General features: G+C 37.1%; 1 protein-coding gene across 1 annotated transcript in view; it reads left to right on the forward strand.

The window, feature by feature from the left end:
• The window catches only part of LOC126456151 (adenylosuccinate lyase-like), a 49,347-nt gene that overhangs the window by 23,131 nt on the left and 3,053 nt on the right, over positions 1-23,163 (forward strand). Inside the window, exons 4-8 of the mRNA XM_050091904.1 lie at positions 1,295-1,452; positions 6,715-6,866; positions 7,400-7,617; positions 12,097-12,277; positions 17,162-17,338. Coding sequence (XP_049947861.1) covers positions 1,295-1,452; positions 6,715-6,866; positions 7,400-7,617; positions 12,097-12,277; positions 17,162-17,338 — 886 coding nt within the window. The remainder of the gene's footprint in view (positions 1-1,294; positions 1,453-6,714; positions 6,867-7,399; positions 7,618-12,096; positions 12,278-17,161; positions 17,339-23,163) is intronic.

Genomic DNA, 23,163 nt, shown 5'->3' on the forward strand with positions numbered 1-23,163 from the left:
TTAAATCATCCATGAAACTGTCTTGTTTAATTGTTGTAAGAAAATAAATAACTTTTTCCAGATGAAATCATTATGAGATTGTACAAGGGGTAGGTTCTAAAGGTTTATCTTACAAAACTAGAAAATAAATATTGGTTTGTAATGAAGATGCACATTTTTATATCAGTTAGTGTACATTCTGTGATTGCTACTTTGTGTAGTTGATAAAGGTGTATTTTTCTATTTTCCTACAGATAAATTTTTTAAACCTGTGGAGCTCTTTGGCTATGAATGGATGAATGACTGTATGAAAGAATATGCTAGTAAATTGGCTAATTTTACTCACATTTCTCTTCATTTTCAATGATAATGTGTCAACAAAAACATTTGCCTGCCTTCCCTACACTTTTGGTGTGATTGCACAACTACTTCTTAATAGTTTTTTTTTTTTTTTTATTTATTTATTTTTTTTTATTTTAAAAGTCTCTGATGTATGCAACGTTCCAATAATTTTTTCTTTTATTATTTGTAATTGGGTGGCTTCAGTAATTACAACAGAATGTTTATTGCTGAATATTGTTGTTATGAGATACTGTAGTGAGTGTCAGCTTTCACATCTATTCATTGAATGGCCACTAGTTAGCAAGTGATTGGAAAACTCATAAATTCTTGAAATCTTCATCTCCTGAGTCCAGGAATGATTTTGTTTCACATGCATACACACCTTTGAGTACAAAAATACAAATATTTTGGGTATAGCAGAGTACTTGTTATTTTTGTGAAGCAAGATTTTTCGCAGCCTTTTCTTGTGCTTCTAGTTCATAGTGTGTGACACTCTGCGCTGATGTCTTGAAATTTTATACAGAATATGGGAAACAAATCTTTACTGCACTGAAAATTTTCGTTTTTATCACTGGGCAAAAACTGACCATCATTAGTTTTAACTTGTGCTTGCATTTAGTACTGGAGATATAAACTAATTTAAAAGATACAACATATTACACAAATTGAACAGCATTTGGGGGGGGGGGGGGGGGGGCGGAGGAGTCATTAGAGTACTTATGACAAATGTTTTATATTATTTTTTTATTGTAAATTTGTACTGTCTTGCTAGGTCTTCTTGACCTCCTGGATAAATTTATTACTTAGATGGTTAATAACACTGTTTCCTTCACCCTTTCATTTCTTTTGCCAAATGAAGAATTGTCAGTTTCAGACACAGATTTTGTTGTATTCTGTTCTTGTTTATTGCATGCACATAAATAATGGAAGGCTGCTGTTAAATTATTTTCTTTAATAATAATAATTTTGGTAGACCTGCGCAGTTAACAACTGTGGGGAAGCGAGCTTGCCTCTGGCTGCAGGACCTGCTAATGGATGAACGAGCTCTTTGCCGAGCCAGAGATGACCTTCGCTTTCGTGGAGTCAAAGGCACAACTGGTACACAGGCTTCCTTCTTGCAGCTGTTCAATGGTACGTTATTCCATGGAAAATGATTTTTTTTCTGATCTCTTTCTTCATTGTGAGAATGCTCCTCTCCCACCCATCTGTCCTATCTCCTCCCCTTCTCTCAAGTGTTCTTTTCTGTTCCTTCATTTCTCCTAGGTTTGCTGTTTATAAGGGCTTTGTCAGTGCTTTTTTAATTTGGTAATTGCATGTTTGCTTCTTCAACAACACAGGTTTTGTTGGACACCAATTAAGTACAAATAAATGACAGAAAACAGCAGAGCCTAACTCTTCTTGAACCGAACAGAGAACAAAGGCTCCTGACAATTTAAGTACTCTACACAATGCCACACACATAATACAATGCAATTGATAATTTAAAAGAAACGACTGGCTGGTTTTTAACATTAAGTTTTATGTTGCAGTTGGTAAATTCTTTTACATCATAGAGTGGGTTGCCTACTAACCAGTCATACTTTCTATGTTTGAATGCTTGATCTGGTAAATCGTTTACAGTTCGTGGAAGCTTATTAAATAATTTGTGCCCTATGAGTTCATAGCTGTTAAGTGATTTTGACTGAAAGTTGTATGAAGTATAAATACATGTATTGCTTCTTGTGTTGTAGCAATATATATTTTCTCTGTAATGTGCTTCCGCTAACTTATTATTTGTATAAATTAAGTCTGTGTGTGTGTGTGTGTGTGTGTGTGTGTGTGTGTGTGTGTGTGTGTGTGTGTGTGTGTGTGTGTGTGTTTGTAAAGTTTATTACTGTCAAGATTTCTTTTATTCACAAAACAAAGGTTTACAGTGTACCTTAGCTGAAGAACCTAACATCTTTCTTCTGCAGTAATAAGATGTCATGCACACCATTAGAGTGCCCCTGTAAGATAATACCAGATGGTACTACGCTTTGCAAAAATGAAAAATATGATGTTATGACACAAGTTTTAAGCCTACTAAAATCATTACTAGTGTGTAGAAAAGTGATATCATCAGCATATAGAATTGTACTGGATTTAATAAATGATGGCTGGTTGTTAATCATATGAGGAACAAGAAAGGGCCAAGAAAAGATCCCTGTGGAACACCTACCTTAACTTATTCTGTACTGGACATTTTTTTTCGCAACTCAGACAAATTGCTTAAATTGATTTAAGCAAAGCCTTTGTCCTTAAACATTCCAAGAACATATTTGATTTTAGATTCTATAGTAGTAATTGCTGACAAATTTTTCCTAGAGCCATATTGAGATCCACTAATTATTGCTAGAGTTTTAAATTAGTCATATAACTGTTGGTAAACAGTACGTTCAAATACTTCAGAGAAAGATGGAACTTTGCCTGTAACTTGTGGGTGAGCCTGTATCTCCCTTTTTGTATACTGGAATTACCCTAGACTGTTTAAGTTCATCAGAAAAATATCCCTCAGATATACACTTGTTTATACAATATGTTAAGTGATACACAATACTTTCTTTAACATGTGACAAGATATGTTGTATACATCTGCATTGTCTGCTGATTTCAACTGTTTCACTATTCTTAGAATGAAATGAGATGAGACCTTGGAGAAGTTAAATATACTTGTATTTGTTGTAGATGATTTACAAAAAGTTTTTAAAAATAATTCTAATGAGCTGATATTAAGTTTGATTATAGTATTTCCTATTTCTTCAATTGATTTAATAAAAAATCATTTTATTGTTGGGAACTGATATTAATTTTTTTTGTTTCTTGCATATTTAGCAACACTATTTATTAGTTTCCATGCAGCTATGCTCTTACTGGTGGAATTCTCAATACTGCTGCAATTGTGTACTTTTCTGGCTTCCACATTGGCTTTTTTATACTCTTTCCTACATGCAACATAGGCTACTCTGGCATAGTCAGTCTTCAGACTATTAAATATTTTGTGCAAGAACATAACTTAAGTTTTCATATTTGTCAGCTGTCTGTCATACCATGGATTTTGTTTGTTTGGGATTTTGGTGTTGAAGCCTTTGTCAATTAAATTGCATATCTTTATGGGAATGATGTCATCAGATTGTACCAAAAATGCTTTAAAAACTGATCAGATGTTGTTTTTCCTGACAGATCAGTATGTAAAAGGTATTGTGTGTCACCATAACATTGGCCAAAAGAGTCTCTCTCTACAAGAGCTCTACAAAGCCCGATAATTTTTTCATCAGTGACAAGTCTGACGATAACAACTTTTGGGACAGGCCAAATTATATTACTTTTTGCAAGAGGGAACCATTTTATAAAATTTAAAGATACAAAATTATGTTCAGAAAACAGAAACACTGTCACATCACATGATACTTCAGTACTTTTAAAATTGACAAAAATATTGTCAAGGCATGCCGATCCCTTGTGGGCGCATTATTGATAGAATGAAAATTGAACTGTATTAGTACATTTTTCAGTCTGTGACACAAAGTTTATACGCTGTTGTCTCAAAATCAGCATTCAGATCTCAACCTATTAATATGTTCTAAAGTTCTAGTCTCTCTAAATACATCTAACAGCATATCTAATTTTTCTAAAAATATGTTGATGATACCCTTATGTGATCTGTTCAAAGATATTATTACTAATTTAATTAGTGTTTGAGTACACAGTACCTTTTTTCAGATTGAGAAGTACACTAATACAGACTGCACACTCAGAGCATGCACTCACTGTTGGTACACACACAGTAGCCACCTATATGCAGACTGCACCTCATTAGGAAAATAGACACATTCATGAACAAGCAAACATTCCTGACTGATTGGGAATAGCAGAGTTCAGTATCGCAAAGTCATTGTAAATATGAAAATATGACCACTGAAGAACAGTCCGAAGAACTGACATGGAATGGCTCACTCTTGTCTATGCTGTTTCTCTGTCAATCTGGGTCCATTTGGCAGCTGGATAATACATTCTCACTTGTCTATGCTGTTTCTCGGTCAACCTGGAGCCTTCTGGCAGCTGTATAATACATTCTTCTGGTGGGTAGTTGGTAATGATAGTGTAGCATGATTCTCAACCAGTAGCAGTGAGTGAGAGATGACTTTCTTGGGTTGGTTTGAATCTTTCTCCTTCTTTCTCTGTCTCTGTCTCTGTCCTATAGAATCCAGAAATGAGTACTAGTTTTGAGAGCTGGATCATCAGTAAGAACTAACTGAAATTCCATTTATTGAGCTCATAAAAAAGTATAGATATATCTGAACTACCTGTCTCAGCAGTGTGTGCTCCTACTTCTACACACATAGAATTTTCTAACAGATTACAGTAGTACAGACGTAAGGAAGTCCAAGAGCATTCTGGAGATCACAAATGTTAAATGATAAATAACTGCAGGAGACAAGAAGCGGACTTGTGACCCACATGTCACCAGGCAGTGGCCATTATTGTCAAATATTAACAGTAAAAGATGATGACCATTTTTGAGTTATATAAAAAATAAAAATAATGCACAATTGAATGATAACCAATTCTGTGATCATAATGTTTAGTAAGAATATAAGGGAAACTGTGGGAAGAGATTTACAAATGTCTGCAGTAGTATGGGCTGGATACTGAAATAATTTGTTGTATAGTGAATGATTACTCCCTCCCTGTGGTAAGAAATAGTGCAGCTGCTAATAAACAAATACAAATGAGTTAAATTTACCCTGAGAAAACAACATGTTAAGTGCAGTGCACATGTTGGAGGAATAGTGCCTAACAGCAGATTTTCGTCATCATCATCATCATCATCATTCATGACAGTGGCTTGGTTGGCCTGTGTAAAAAAATTGGACTGTGAAAAAATTGGGACTTTGTACAGGCACTGATGATCGCGCAGTTGAGTACCCCGCCAACCAATCATCATCATCGTCATCATCATCATTAACAGCAGATTTTGATTTGGCTGCCTTTATTTTGGTTATGTTTATTCATTTATTCCTTGCTACTCTACATGTCCACTGATATGCAGATGCTGCAAAACAGTTTTTTTTAGTAGTTTTGATATCTTTAGTTGTTGATAAGTAGTGGTTTACTCATACAAATAACAACAACTAGTAATAAGTACACAAGGAAGGTAAGGTAAAGGTAAAGACCTGAATCCTGGATCTAAGGAGCCAAACAGACCTGGCTGATCAACATTTCATTCTCTGCCATTGGCATCATGGGATGTGGTATGGGGTGCTTGTGGTCAGAACACTACCCTCCCAGTTGTTGTCGGGTTTCTTGACCTTGGAACTGCTACTAATTGGTCAAGTAGGTCCTTAGTTGGCCTCATGAGGCTGAGTACACTCCATACCAGTTCTACCACCAAGGAAAACTCCCTGGTATTACCAGGAATCATAAGCGGGTCCACCACAAGACGGTCACACTGACCACTCAGCAACAGAGGCGGACTAGCAGCTATTTTTCCAAAGTAGCAACTTTGTTAGGAATCTAATTATGAGAAAGCTAAACCGAGTGAGCATAAATACAAGGATGATTCAAACGAAAACCTTAAAAGTGCTATAATATTTCTAAGTGTAACAATGAACAACAAACTTACATGTCATTTTGTGATATAGTCTCCCTAATGTTGAGTGAATTATTTCATTGTTTTAGGAGTGCATAGATACCATGATGAAATAATTATTTTGGTCATTTGTGTGGCCAGTCATGCACTGTTGTTTTCACCTCTTTGTCATTTCTGAAATGCCTGCCTTCCATTGCTTTTTTCAGTGCACCAGACAGATGCAAGTCACTAGGATTGAGGTCTAGTGAATAAGGAGTATGTATCAGGCATTCAAATTTATGTTTCCGAACGGCCTCAACTATCTCACGGGCTGTATGAGGTCGGGTGTTGTCGTACTATAGCAATACTCCTGAAGTTAGAAGTACTAATTGTTTACTCCTGATTGCAGAGCAGAATTGATTTTTCAGCATGTCTGAATAAAAACACTACTGCCACCTACCAACTCCAACACACAACTTTTCAAAATTTTTTTGAACTTCCATTTGAATCACCCTCATAGTTTATAGTAGCATATGAATAGTTAATTATTAGTGTAAGTTTAAATTACTCATCATGAAATCAATTATATGCAAATGGTTAAAGAGAGATTAATAAATAAATAAAAAGAAAGAAACCTGTGCTTATCCTTACTAATATACACTTTGACTTGGTCCACATTCCTATAGGTTTTCCTTTCCTGTAGAGTGTAAAAAACATGGCAATTGAATGATTGAATAAATAAATGAACTTTATTTCATAGCTTGTAATTTTGCATGACGACTAAACAATCTTACCCAAAATTTCAGGTGACAGCAGAAAGGTCAAAGAACTTGACAAACTAGTAACTGAGATGGCAGGATTCTCCAGATCATTCATAATTTGTGGTCAGACATACACAAGGAAGGTGGACACTGAGTGTGTAGCAACGCTGAGCAGCCTTGGTGCCTCTGTACATAAGGTGACTCATTGTAATATTATCTGTTCTTCTATGTGCTTTAAGTTTCTTGTTTGTTTGTTTGCTTGCTTATTCTTATTCAGTTTGTAGAATGTTCCAATAAACCACTCTGTAAGAATATTCGTCAGTGCTGTGAATTCAAACAGTTTAGTTTTGTTATTGTGAAGCAGTCAGTTGGCACTGTGAAATACTTACCTCCCACAAAAAGTGTGGAATAAATATACATTCAGTTGACTGTAGGATTCTGGAATGTACTCATATAAGTACCTCTAGTATTATTATTAAATGATTATCTTTCCTGAAGTCGATAAGAGATGTATTGTGATTATTTTTTAAATACTATCACTTTTTAAAATATCTCTTTGCCTACATGATATACAGTACCCACAAACCCACTGTAAGTACTTGGCAAAAAAACAGTTTCTTTTTAAAATAAAATTATCCATTAGATGGTTGTCGTGGACTTTTTGATAGAGCTCCACAAGAAGAAACATGTACTTAAATTTAATTGATACTTACATAATTTTGTTTTTTAGATTTGCACTGACATACGCTTGTTAGCAAATATGAAAGAACTGGAAGAGCCTTTTGAGCAGACACAAATTGGTTCAAGTGCTATGCCATACAAACGCAATCCGATGCGTAGTGAACGTAGTTGCTCCATAGCTCGCCACCTTATGTCACTGTGCAATAACACTCTCCAAACTGCTGCCACCCAGTGGATGGAGAGGACACTTGATGACTCGGCTAACAGGTAAAGTAAACTGAAAAGAATTCTTATGCAATCTACTGGGCAACCACTTTCTTAGTTTTATCTCTACATTTTTCAGCTGGGTTTTGTCTTGGTGTATCTAACAAAAAAATACTTTTTCAGTGATACCATTGTGAATTTTTTTTAATACATTCATTACCTTGAGGGCATCTTAGGTTAGCAAGTGAAATATTTTTAACTGTCAGGAATATGCATAATTCTGTAATGTGTGTGTGTGTGTGTGTGTGTGTGTGTGTGTGTGTGTGTGTGTGTGTGTGTGTGTGTGAGAGAGAGAGAGAGAGAGAGAGAGAGAGAGAGAGAGAGAGAGAGAGAGAGAGAGAGAGAGATGTGTACAAACAAAGAAACTGAATTGAGCCTTTTGCTGTTTTCAGCTAAGTTATGGAATCAGCTATTGAGTGAAAGTTGTAGCATTAATTAAAACTTTTCCAGTTCCAGGATTGCATTTGTTATGGAAATAACAAGAGTTCGCAGAATGTGAACATTCACCTATATGCAGTAATCCTGTAAGAAACCTATGGTATTGAATAGTAGGATGAAATTCTACTTTTTGTTGTGGTATTCAAATGATTAGTTAAATGATTGGAAACTTTTTTTGTCTGTGTAGCTTATTTCACTTATACATCACACTGATTGTTTCATGGTGAAATGAACAATTTCTGTTTTTGCAAAGTTTAATTTCAAATTATTGTTTTTTACCCATGCCTCCACGTCCCCAAGTGTCTGCGCAATACAGTGGATTGCAGATTAAGTCTTCATTGGTTTTACAGAAGACTATCGCTGTTGAAACATCTGCATAGATGATGATATCTGACTCAACCTGGTATGGCATACCATTGATGTAATACAGAAATAGCAGTGGCCCTAATGTTGAGCTTTGTGGGACACCTAATTGTATGTGTTTCCAGCCAGAAAGGAATTTGTTGCCAGTGTTATTAACAAGTACACTTTGTTTTCTGTTTGTCAAGATTTTCCTTGAAAACCATAGGTAGTCAGTTTTTGAAGAAACCAGTCATGATTTACAGTGTTGAAGGGTTTAGTAGGATCGCAAAAGATGCCTGATACATACATTTTATTATTGAGACAAGTGCTAACTTTTGTGACCAATTCATTTATTGCGTGGGGTATGCTGGAGCCTTTCCTGAAACCATACTGATTGTATAAAATAATATTGTGGGATGAATTATAATTTTCTATCTGGTCACATGCAGCTCTTTCAAATATGTTTTGAAAAAAATTGGTAACAGTGAGATAGGCCTATAGTTTCCCTTTTCATCTTGTTTGTCCCTTTTATGAATTGGCAGAACTTGAGTATATTTTAATTGATACTGATTGTACAAGGGGCGTTCAAAAAGAAATGAGCCGGAGGCATAAATACAGAAACCTGTACCTGTATGTTAGAAGTATTGACCCTGGTTGTTGAGACACTTGTCACACTGTGACACAAGGTGGTGAATGGCTGTCTCATAAAATTCCAGGGGCTGCGATGTTAACCAGTTCTGCACATACGGCTGGACGTCATTGTCCGAGGTGAATTGTTTGCCCCTCAGAGCCTTTTGAAGGGGACTAAAATCGGCCCCCTTCTGATTCAGTTCCTGCAGCATGGGACAACAGTGTATGCCCAGCATTACTTGCAAACCTTGGGTCATTCTGCTCCACGACAATGCAAAGCGTCATACGGCCAACATAGTCGTGACACTCTTGCAGAAATTCAAATGGAAGGTTCTGGGCCACCCACCGTCTATACAGTCTGGATCTCTCTTCCTGTGATTATGCTAGTTTTGGTCCCCTTAAAAAGGCTCTGAGGGGCAAACGATTCACCTCGGATGACGACTTCCAGCTGTACATGCGGAACTTGTTAATATTGCAGCCCTGGGAATTTTAAGAGACAGCCATTCACTGCCTTGTGTCACAGTGGGACAACTGTGTCAACAGCCAGGGTCAGTATTTCTGACATACAGGTACTGGTTTCTGTAATTATGCCTCCAGCTTGTTTCTTTTTAAAGCCCCTTATATTATTCTAATGGGAAGATCACCCCAACTCACTGAGTTTAAATGTTTTAGAGATATTATGATTTTAGACATCAGATCTTGAAACATGTGAGAACTAAAAATCCGAGCAATTTCTCTCTGCCATACTGGGAACTGTACTTGGTGGTGAGGAGTAACCAATTTTGTTACAACTAATGAAGAAATTATTGAAGGATTCATAAATGCCACTGGAATCTGTTTCTGTCCTACCATTTATCATTAGTTTAGAGGGACATTTTTTTCTCATTTCACTGCCAGCCTCACTTCTTATAACAGACCAAATAGCTTTGGATTTGTTTTTTGCTTTTGAAATGAATGTATTGTTTTCAGTACGATTTGCTAGTTTAACTAATTTGTTAAATGTTTTTTGAATGTGCTAACATATTTAAGAAATTCAGGATTTTGATTGACTTTTGCCTCCATATCAAGTTTCCTCTTTTTGATGCAAGACACACTAATTTCTTTCGTTACCCATGATCCACTTTTATGAGACTCAGTCCATACTGTTAAAAAAGGGAAGCATTCATTGAATATGCATGTGAATTTGGTTGAAACCTTCTTGTAGTTTTTATTTGTTGAAGTGTGTTTGCTGACTGACCATACAGCGAGGCTTGGTTTTTAATGAATACCTCCACTTTTGCTTGGCTGAAGTCCCTACATCTATTTGTTGTGCAGCCTGAATTTAATTTTTGAAATACAATCTTCTTTGATGCTGTAATTATGACTGCTTATAATATTATCAATACATGTTGAAGTAGTTGCAGTAACTCTTGTGCATTGGCCAAAAATTAGATATAGACCATTTGTGGCTATCAGATTCTTTAAATGTGAAGCAAATTTTACATCAGTTCTTACATCTACGTTGAAGTCAGCACATATAATTTGATTCTTATGCAGTTTTTCAGTTTTTAACTTATGTAAAAGAGTTTCAAATGTCTTTAAGAATACAGAGCTTACATGGTACTCAGGGTTGCAATACATACTGACAATACCATTTTGTACTCTTCATGTTCTGTGCAACAACTTTCAAAAGTAATTTCTTAATTTTTGGCTAAAATTATCTCTCATTTCATAGTATAATGAGGAATGGACTAATATGCATGAGCCTCCATACCGTTTAGTTCTACAAAAGTTGTTGGCCAGTGTGTAATGTGGAAGTTTCTTGAGTATATTGATATTTCCACTTCTAAGTCAATGTCCATTCAGACATATTATATTTACTGACTGTTTCATACTTTCTAACAGAATTTATCTATCATAAAGCTTTCCAATCATTCCTCCAGACTGACTTCCAGTGTTCAAAGTAGATGGTTAACTTTAACTGAGTGTGGATTTTACTGAAGGAGAAGGAGGTACTCATTGGTGATTGTTTAGCAATTGTGATAGATTCTTTGGCATAATAACCATAAATGATACATAGGAGATGGTTTAAGGATTATCTGAGCTGATAGCTTTAAACATTCCAGCAGTTTGATTGATATATTTGGATAGCATGTGTTTTCAATGGCAGATGTATCATTCAGGCATTTTATGGCTGCAGAAAGAGTGACTTTTTAACATTAAAAAGGTGCCAGATGTTATAAGAGGGGCATTGCATGTGATTGCTGTGTCTGATATAGACAGTTGTTTTGAAGGAATCATCAGAAAGGTGAAGATCTACACCCAGAAGGAAAACTCCTTGGTGAGTGGGTTTTGGGGCAGGTGCTGAAGTTCTGGCAAAAAGAGCAGAGGATGTCCTTCCCATGGATTCAAATCACAGAGAGGTCATCAGTGAGATGTTCCATTTTATAAAATTGTTTCACTACCATTTGGACATACAATTAACCTTGTGCCCATTGCATAGTGTGGGCAATCAAATGTATGAATACTCAACTAGGAAGAATATCTAAAAACTAAACTGCATTGGCATATTCTACTCTTCAGATAAATTATACTGTTCATTGTGAATCACTGATTAATTAGTTCTTGATTAGGTAGATCACACAAGTATTTGAAATCTTCTGCACACTGTTTTATACAGCAAAGGAAAATACCAGTCAAACAAATGTAGCTTTTAAGAAACGAAATCCTTATCATATTGCCAACTTCTGACAGCATGTTATCTTGTTAAAGCATCTAAAGCTTTGTGTAACTGTGAAGAAATAACTTTATTTTTGCATGTAGCTTCAGCTTTTAGATTTAGAATGAGCTTAGTGTGCTCACCCTTATTTAGAGGAGAAGGTGTTCCTTTTTTTCCTTTCAGGTGCCAATGGGCTGGGATAGCAGTCCCTTGTAGTTGAGCAAATGAAATGAAAGTCTCTATTTGTTTCTTGGTGTTGCATGTAAGAGTTGAAAAGCAGCTTTGTTTTTTGTGGCGATAAAAATTTGTTCCCCATGAAAAGCTATTCAAAAATTTCGATGTGGGCACTCATTTGCTAATCAAATGTCTTTCAGGAGAATTACATTGGCTGAGGCTTTCCTGTCTGCTGATAGTGTGCTGGTGACACTGCAAAATGTTTTTGAAGGCCTGGTAGTGTATCCAAAAGTTATAGAAAGGCATATTCGACAAGAACTCCCTTTCATGTGTGCAGAAAACATCATTATGGCTATGGTAAAAGCTGGCGGTGATAGGCAGGTGAGTACCAAAGTATATCTTGATCAAGTAATATGTAAGTGGGACTATGAATGTAGGATAATTGTAAAGCTAGTTGTATGAAGATTGTTCAAATGATAAGATTATTGTGGAATATATTATCATGATGTCTAGCCATTTGCTGGGAAACATTTCATACATATTGGAAGAATGTGAAGAATCATGGAGCTCAAGTTTCTCACTATAGCACATAGTCATACTACATTACTTTCTGTGCAATTTATCATACTTAATCTTGAGCTAGTGCCCTGTTCCAGAGACACAGTTTTGTTAAATTAACAAGTTGTTCAGCCACAATGACAGCACTGATGCTGTAACATACATAAAATTTTTGAAGTGCTACAAAAGTTGATTATTTTTGTCACAAAAAGCTGCTGTAGATATAATTAACACTTAGAAATTTTAGTACATTTGCAGCCATAGATGTATCAGCATGTGTGTGTTTGCAGTAATTGTCACATACTGTTAATGCAAAGGACACAAAATTAAGCATTTTGTTAATAGTAGTCAGTATTTTGTAAAGAGACATTACAATATAACCTAATTAATTGCATTACATTATTTTAATTCACTGTTTTTGGGCCCTATATACTTGTGTAGCAAATGCAGATTAACCTAATCTCAGTCTCTGTTGTATTGCCAGCTATATCACCTATGGCAAATATCATCTTCCACTAAGGAATGTTTAGTAACCAGGCATTTTTCAGTGTGGACAAATGTGGCAAATGTGGAAACCACCACAGAGTAATGATCAATGAATATAAGTATTATGAAAGTACTGTGAATATCCCAAGTTCCTTAAGTAAATGTCTGCAAGGTGGTCTTGGGTGGGCTCCAGCTATTATTCTGATTACACGCTTTTGTGCAATGAATACTTTCTCTCTTAATGGCAAATTGCCCCAAAGTATGATGCCATATGAAAGCAGTGAATGAAAATAGGCATAGTAGGCTAATTTATTGATATGTTTATCACCAAAATTTGCAATAACCGTATTAGCATAAGTAGCTGAACCTAACCATTTCAGCAGATCATCAATGTGTTTCTTCCAATTCAATTTCTCATCAATGCACACACTCAGAAATTTTGAGTATTCTGCCTTAGCAACAGACTTCTGTTCATAGTTTTATTTATCAATAGTGTTATGCCATTTACTGTACAGAATTGTATAAACTATGAGAGTCCAATTGCAGGGAACCACTTAATAATTTTCTGAAAGACTTTATTTGCAATTTCCTCAGCTGATTCTTGGTTCTTGGGTGTGATTACTATACTTGTATCATCAGCAAAAAGAACTAGCTTTGCATCTTCATGAATATAGAGTTACACGTCGTTACTATATATTCAGAACAATAAGGGACCCAAGACTGAACCCTGTGGGACACCATTCTTGATACCTCCCCAATTTGAGGACTCTGCTGGTTTTTGCAGACTATCTGTACTGTTAATTTCAACCTTCTGCATTCTTCCAGTTAAGTATGAATTAACCTATTTGTGTACTGTCCCACTCATACCACAATACTTAAGCTTATCTAGAAGAATTTCATGATTCACACTATCAAAAGGCTTTGAGAGATCACAAAATATGTTGACGGTAACATTAGACACATTGCTGGGAATGCGGTGTGAAGTTTTCGCCATTCTGTGAGCAATATGTAAAGGTCTAGATAATGCATTCTGCCAAATATATAGATACAGAGCTTGAAGGGTTGATCAACATGTTGGGGCAATTACACATGGGCGTGACTGATGGATCACCCATCACAAATTCATACCACACACAGGATGCTTCCAGGAAATGGTTACTCACTCAACTAATATTCAGAGCACATCTGGGTAACCAGACCAGTAATTATATGTGAATGTAGGCTTTCCTGGTGTACACTGCAGATGAAATCTTCTCGGGCTTCCATCTGGGTAGCTACGTCGAAAATCCGCGATGTTTCCGGAGAGTATCATTCTCATCATCTTCACCAGAAGATGATCATCTTCACCAGAAGATGATGAGAATGACACTCATCGAAATGTCGCAGATTTTTGACGCAGCTACCCGGATGGAAGCCTGAGAAGATTTCATCAGACCAGTAATTGTCACTAAGCCTTTCCTAGGGTAATCCTGAAACATTTTGCTGCTAAATTGCAATAAATTGCCAGTTGTATTAATTAGTGGGAAGCCAAAAACTGCAGTATAAACACACACACACACACACACACACACACACACACACACACACACACACACACACACACACAAAAAATGAGTGCCTGTACTGCTGCACCACTCACCTCCCCTCTCTACACAAATATCTAACTCCACTGCTACACTATACAATTCCCATAATCTGCCAGTTCGTGTAGCAGCAACATAAAGTGCAGTGTACAGCACGGTTGTAACAGCAAAGGAAAGTGCAGTTTTTAATGATGACAGCATCCTCCTGGATGTTACTGCTCAGAGCTGCAGGTTCATCCAGATGAAAAGCTACTTGAGACATTAATGTGCCATGGGTGCTGGCCTGTGGTGGCAGTGTTATATTATAGGGGACATTCACCTAGGCTTTCATGGGACTAGTAGTAGTAATCAAAAGCTGTGGACTGTGAGAACATTATTGCAGATCACCTGGATCCATTCAGGCTTGATGTGTTCCCTGATGGTGATGACATCTTCAAACAGGATAACTGTTCCTGTAACAAGTCCAGAAGCATTCTAGAGTGGTCTGCAGAGCACTGTAATTAACTCAGTGTGATGTGTGGGCCTCCAAATTCTCCTGATCTGAATTCTGAAGGACAGACCTGGGACATTATTGGGCATCAGTTGTGTGCCCATAAACCCCACGTATGTAATGACAGGAACTGTGTGACCTGTGCAAAAACATTTGTTCCCACATACCTCCAAAAACCTACCAAGAACTTGTCAGATCCATGCCATACAGAATCACTCACATTGTGCTCCAAAGCTGGACCAACATGCTACTAAATACAGTAGGTAGTCATAATGCTTTGGCTCATATGTGTATATTCTTATCAGCAATAAAATTATCATCACCAACCTAATGCCAATATAAACCCGTCCAGGTAATAGTAGCATCACTTGGCAAGTAATGACTGTTAGACACACACACACACACACACACACACACACACAGAGAGTGCATGTAGTATCTGTGAGCATGCTGTCCCTGTGTAGAATGGGGAAGGCGTGTGACCAAACTGAGTTTGACTGAGGGCAGATTGTGATGGCCCAGAGGCTCAGCATGAACATTTCAAAAATTGCACAACTTGTTGGGTGTTGAAGGAGTACTGTGGTAAGTGTCTTCAGCCCATGGAAAAACCAAGGTGAAAACACATGCAGGTGTCGTGGGGTTGGGCAGCCACCACTCATTACAGATGTCAGACGTTGTTGACAGGGCAGACTGATAAAACAGGACAGGCAGCAATCTGTGGTGGAACTAACATCAGTATTTAATACTGGGCCAAAACAAATGCGTCTGAACATGCAGTGCCCTGAACACTCCTAACAATGGGCCTCTGCAGCCAACGACCCAGGCGTATGCCAATGTTAACACCACTACATCGGCCACTATGACTGAAATGGACATGCGATGTTGGCACTGGATGTTGGTGCAGTGGCAGAGCATTGCATGGTATAATGAATCCTGGTACCTTCTCCATCATGCTTATGGGAAAGCACGAATCCAATACCTTCTCCATCATGCTTATGGGATAGCACAAATCCATTGTCTTTCAGGGGAACAGCTTCTTGACAACTGTACTGCAGGATGGAGACAAACTGAAGGTGGCTCCATTGTGCTCTGGGGAACATTCATGTGGGCATCCGTGGGTCTAGTGGAGCTCATGCAAGGCACAATGATAGCCAAGGAATATTGTACACTGGTTGAAGACCACGTACACACCTTCATGATCATCATGTTTCTTGATGGCAGTGGTATTTTCCAACAAGATATTGTGCCATGTCACAAGGGCAGGAGTTGGTGGAGTGGTTTGAGGAACACAGTGTGGAGTTCCAATTCATGTGCCGCCCCACAGCTCGCAAGGCATGAACCTGATTGCACACATCTGGGATGTAATTGAACATGGCATCACAGCTCATTACCCCTTCCCTTGAATTTACGGGAATTAGGCGACTTGTGTGTGCAGATGTGGTGCCAGTTCCCTCTGGTGACCTACCATGGCCTCATTGCTTGCATGCTGTGCCATGTCGCTACTGGTGTCTGTGCTATTAGGTAAATGGTCATGATGTTCTGGCTGATCAGTGTATGTGATTGACACATTCAGTATCATTGTGAGATATTGCAGATATCATCCCTGAAATATCCAAATAACTTAAGAAAACTAACCTGTAATAACAGTGTATAGAATGTTTTAATAGCTTAGTAAGCTTGGCATGAGTAGAGAGTAAGGGGTGAGTTTGCTGAGTGCGTGTGTTTGTTGGTTAGGATAGAGAGCATAACAAGAGAAGCTGACATTAGGAATCCTAAATATATGTAAGATAAATGTCTATTACAAGAAGCTTTTCTCTTGAATATACACTCTTTCAACTGACTTTCCAGTCTTCTTTCTTTCTTCCTTCCTTCTTAATATGTTTTTAAATCTGCAGTCTCTCTCTCTCTCTCTCTCTCTCTCTCTCTCTCTGCGTGTGTGTGTGTGTGTGTGTGTGTGTGTGTGTGTGTGTGTGTTTTTAGAGAAAGGGAGAGTTGCGAGTAGTGGCACTGTGTAATGTGTAAGCCATATTTCCTTCAGGTATATGTTGCTGTGCACTGAAGTCTGTGTTACATAGTCACAGCTGCATAATCATCATTTAACCATGCATTTAGTAATCTGAATTTAATTTGTGGATATTTGATTTATAGGTGTGCCATGAAAAAATTCGTGTTCTCTCGCATGAAGCTGGAGCACAAGTGAAACAAAAGGGTCTTGACAATGATTTGCTGGAGAGAATACGTCGTGACCCATACTTTTCTCCAATTTTGTCTCAGCTGGATGATCTCCTCAATCCATCAACATTCATTGGAAGAGCTCCAGAACAGGTATAAAGCTTTACTTTACTGTTAGTAAACCAAACACCTTGTTTGTCTCTAATGGATTCGATTCTATATTTACTTGCACAGAAATAGTAAAAATGATTTTAGAACAATAATTTACTTGTTATTTATTGTTGCTTATAAAGAATGGCAAGTCACAGCACAATTATGCTACTGAAGGTGATACAACTTCAGTGTATACAGATAATGAAATATCTTCTAAGAACTTCACAGTGTTCTTTACATCTGTTCCAAACCCAGCTTTTTATTTTGAAAATATTCATATATTTTTCATTTTGTTATTGTATTCATCAGCACACTTAAGCATATTATCAGGAAATTGTTATTGATGGAACTTTGAAGTATTGTCTTCCTTTCTTTCACAGGAAGATGACATACTTGTTTCAGGGGCTTGTTTTAGAATATGACCTTCAAAGAAAAATAGTTGTATGCAATTTGTCATGTTAATGACATATCAGTTAGGAAGACTGAATTTAATATCTTGTATTGTGAGGTAATGGCCAAAGACAAAAATGCTAAGAGTTTTGGAGATAGTATCAGCTGAAACAGGTATAACACTGGCAGTAACAAACGGAGAGCCAGATGGCAGTTGAATAAGATGAGCATTTTGTTGTTTGAGTGCACAGCTGGTTCATTTACAAATGGAAGAGGGTAATAGAGAAGCAGTCGGGTAATCAATTACAGGCATTTATGTACCAAGAATGAACTGCAACCAATAATCCCTTCCACCCTGGCTGGTGTGATCATGTGGGTTTTGTTTTGAATTTGCCATGGCTCAACCACGTCATTTTTCTTCGGAATGCAATGATTCTGTGAGTTCCTGGCATGCATTTGGCATCTGTTTTGTTTCATACTGTGACCACCAGAGCAGAACAGATCATTTCAAAGAATAAGAAGACAAAGCCACACATATCGGAGATGCACTATACAATATATTTTCCTCCATTTTCTTTGTTTAAGGTAATTCCTGCATTATTTTAGGCTGGGAATGTATCATTCAATGTTTATTACATGTTTAGACAAGTTTGCAGAAAAGCTTCAGTGAAGTTTGGATGGTAGGAGACGAGGTACTGGCAGAATTGAAGCTGTGGGGATGGGTCGTGAGTCGTGCTTGGGTTGCTCAGATGGTAGAGCACTTGCCCGCGAAAGGCAAAGGTCTCGAGTTCAAGGCTTGGTCTGGCACACCGTTTTAATCTGCCAGGAAGTTTGAAACATGATGCTCATAATACACCATTCAGGTGCACAAGTAGCTTTAAGAGTGTTGTGATTATAAATTAAATTATCTCTATCAAATTTTGATACTACATTTGTTAGTACAATAATGAGGCACATCTCTTCTATAGATTTCCCATAATTTTCTCTTTTATAATGAACCAGATGGTCAATTATTACAGAGAATACCTTGGTAGCATGGCACTGAACTGTAGTATTTTGCATGAAACACATTCAAAACCTGTTTTCATTGCCAAGAAATGTATGATTCATGTGATTTTTTTAAGTTATTATTCATGACTAACATAATGATTCCGCAATGGGCTTGCAGGTAATAAAATGCCCTTCTTGTAAAAAGTAAGCTTGCCTTGTCTCTTACCTTTAAGTAAGGTGGTTAAAAGCAAACAAGAAAGAACAACTTTCTTAGTCCTTTACTTGGATTTTCACCTCTCTGATGATCTTTTCTACACGAAACAATGTGAAATCCAGGATGGAATGTAACAATACCAGAGAGGGAAAGTTGCTACTCATCACATAGCAGAGATGCTGAGTCACGACAAGTACAACAAAAAGATTCACACAATTAAAGCTTTTGGCCATTAAGGCCTTTGTCAGCAGTAGACACACACACACACACACACACACACACACACACACACACACACACACACACACACACACACACACATATAATTGCAACTTGCACACTCGTCTGCAGTCTGAGAGCTGAAACCACACTGCGAACAGCAGCACAAGTGCATGATTGGAGCGGCGACTGGGTGGGGGTAAGGAGGAGGCTGGGGCGGGGAGGGGGTAGGATAGTATGGTGGGAGTGGCAGACAGTGAAATGTTGCAGTTTAGATGGAGGGCAGGAGAGAAGGTGCGGAGGGGGGAGGGGTATGTAGCGGAAAGGAGAGAAATAAAAAGAAATAAAAATAAAGAAATTAAAAGACTGGGTGTGGTGGTGAAATGATGGCACACCGTTGGGTGGCTTGCGGAGTATAAATGTAGATGTAGATGTAAATGTAGTGCTGGAATAGGAACAGGGAGGGGTCTGGATGGGTGAGGACAGTGACTAACAAAGGTTGAGGCCAGGAGGGTTACGGGAACGTAGGATGTATTGCAGGAAAAGTTCCCACCTGCACAGTTCAGAAAAGCTCATGTTGGTGGGAAGGATCCATATGGCAAGGCTGTGAAGCAGTCATTGAGATGAGGGATATCATGTTTGGCAGCGTGTTGAGCAACAAGGTGGTCCAGTTTTGGCCACAGTTTGACAATGGCCATTCATGTGGACAGACAGCTTGTTGGTTGACATGCCTAGTGTGTGTATTGAATACCTGTTTTGTGAACAGCACATGGTAATTTTGATTACATGCTCTTACTGTTTGACAGATGAAAGCTTGTTGTGCCAGTTTCACAGCAGAGGATGGATATGTTTAGAATTACATAATGGGATGCACAGAGTAGCCAAGTGATGATGTAGTTCTATGGAAATGGTTGCAATTCATTCCATGCACACTACAGTTAATGATCTCATACAAAGGCAGGCATTTTGTAACAATATTAAATTATTACTGACATGGAATTAAGGCTTTTAAGAAGCAGCCTTTATGATTGTGAAGCAAATTTATTTCGTCTGCACTTGTGAAAGGAATCAAAAGTACAGACAGGCTCAGGAAAACTTCCTTCAGTCACCAAGTCAAATGTTATAGAGTAGAAGTAAATATATTTGTGATATGAAGAGACTAAGGCTAATTTTTCTCAGTGAAGTGAACTATCATAGCCCATGTCCACCAACTCACAAAGGAGGAAGTACGACTGATGATCATTTCCCAACAAGATAGGACTTTATTACACAAGCACTTGATTAGAATGAGATTACCTTCAAGCGCTTGATTAGAATGAGATTACCTTCTGGATCTCTGCCATATTACATATGGCAGGGATGTAGGGAGAGGATGCACATCATGTACATTCATGATTGGCATAAAAACTACAAACACTTCTCTTTGATATTAAGCATTTATGTGCAGGCTTGGTGAAATTATAGTGTTATGAATTGGTCCAGCATGTAATGACATTGTAATTAATGTTAATTAATAATGAAAGGAGTGAAAGTAACAACTTGCCTTATAGCTGAGTCATTGATAGATACATGAACAGGAGTGAGAACTGAAGACTGAGTCAAGTTGCAGAGCTGGCACAATATAGCAGACTAAAACAGCTTATTAGTGCAAGTGTGTGTTTGTGTCGGTGCATGTGCACGCCCATTTTTTAAGCTGTACTGTAATTTTTTTGTCTTGATAATAGCACGGCAGTTGAAACATATTGGTTTGTATATGTTTATTATTAATTTTTTTGAAACGTTTGGTATGATGTTAATAGTAGTGAAAAATTTCCTTGTGACGACATTTATATTTACATTTGTGCTCCTTAAGCTGCTGTACAATGCATGCTGGTGGTCATACCATGTCAATATTAGTGATTTATTCCATTAATGCAGTGAGCAAGGGAAAATAACTGTTTATATGTTTCCACATGAACCCAGACCACCTTTATCTTATTTGCATGGTCTCTATGCAAGATATAAAGCAATATAGTGCAACTGTCACACACTTTTTCTCAACACTGGTTCTCTGAAGATTATTTTTCAGATTCCCTTAACACCTCAGTAACACTGATGTAATGGTTTGTATTGACATTCTGTGACCCTAGTAGCATGTAGCCAAATTGGTTTGATGTCTCCAGTTGTTCCTACTTGATAAGGACTCCAAACAGTGGGGGAGGTCTCTGTGATTGATCTCATTATTGCTTTGAATGCAGTTTCATTTACAGATTCACTGTAATCTCTCAGAACCCTCCTAACAAGTCTCTGATAATCTCCCTACTACTGATTATACATATGTATCCCATTTTGTATTGTTGTTTGGTATTAGTTCCGGATATTTAAATGATGTGATTGGCTCCAGAGGCTTATGATTAACCTTTTAATGAGATAATAATAATAATAATAAAATAATAATAATAATAATAATAATAATAATAATGTTTATTTGTCCATGTTAACTTTACAGTCTTGGACATCATAATTTTTTTGTACAATTATATCGATATCATGTCATTCCAAGAATGAATATATACGTCAAGTAGCACGTTGTATATTTTTCCATGCAATAATGTTACAAACACATTAGCACATTATATATCACTCCATATATATAATGATTATATACATCAATTATCCAATTGTAACAATTCCACCACTAATATAGTGCAGTATGTAAAAGAATAAACTAACAGTACTGCAGTTCAAAATTCTTTTAATGAGTATAAACATCTTTCTATTAACAAATTTTTCAACTTGCTCTTGAAAAGATTGCCTTGGAGTTGCTTTATATTTTTTGGCAACTTATTATAGAATTGTCTCCCAGTTACATATGGACTGTGGTCTGTAGCTTTCTTGTTAGTCCATACCCTATGATAGTCACTTTTGGCTCAAGTATTGTAATTACGGGTGTCACTGTGCTTTACACTATTTTCCTCATTCTCTTTTACAAATATTGTGGCCTTAAATACATACAATGAGTACACAGTCAGTAATTTATAATTTTTGAAATAGTTCCTACAGGACTGGCATTTGCTTATATTAGCAATTATCCTAACTGCTCTCTTTTGAAGCCTGAAAATGCGATCCATATGGACAGTGGGTGCCCAACCCCAGACCTCAATCCCATATTGCAGATGTGAGTGTTTTAACCCACAATACACTTGTTTAAGGACAAGGGGAGCTATTATATTTGCAAGACATTTTAGTAAGTAAATATTACTAGAAACCTTTTTACAGGTGGAGCCGATATGCTCTTTCCAAGTGAGATGTTCATCAATCAGTATGCCTAAAAACTTATGTTTGTCAGATATTTCAACTGTAGAAAGTGATTGTATATGAGTATTATTAAAATGTAGCAAGAACTTTATTACTACAGTCTTGTCCTTATTCAGTGTAACTGTTAGATATTCTGTGATCATTTCAAAGTTCTCTTTGTTGCTTTGGACTGCTGTCTGCTCTGTACAGCCCCAGCTAATAAAAGATGTATCATCAGCGTAGTTCACTAGTTTGGAGTTTTGTGGCTGTGATATATCATTAATATATACTATAAACAAGAATAGTCCAAGTATACTTCCTTGGGGAATTCCACAATTGAGAGTTCTGTTTGCTGACTTTACTGTTTGGATCTTACTTTCATTCTTATAATTTAGTTTCGTGCACTGTCTTCTACTTCGGAGATTCTTTCTGTAGTATGCGCTCAAAATTTTGTAATTGTTTAACTTAAAACTACGAGCCTCTTCAGACTTGCATTCATTCCCAATATATATGTGTGGTTTACATTCTCCTAGAATTTCGTCAATTTGCTCTATTTTGTTAGTAATGTACTGAACATTCTGAAACATTATCTTACATTTTTCGTCTTTCTTGATGCAGTCAGTAAAGCTTTCGCCTTCGTGTGTGCACACTGAAGGCCAATTTGCACTAAAAAAGGAACGTCAGTTTCACTCCAAAGCAAACTATTTTTATATATTCAGCTACTGAGTTCTATCTT

The sequence above is a fragment of the Schistocerca serialis genome, chromosome 2 (genome assembly GCF_023864345.2).
Source record: "Schistocerca serialis cubense isolate TAMUIC-IGC-003099 chromosome 2, iqSchSeri2.2, whole genome shotgun sequence".
In the NCBI taxonomy this organism is placed as follows: Eukaryota; Metazoa; Arthropoda; class Insecta; order Orthoptera; family Acrididae; genus Schistocerca; species Schistocerca serialis.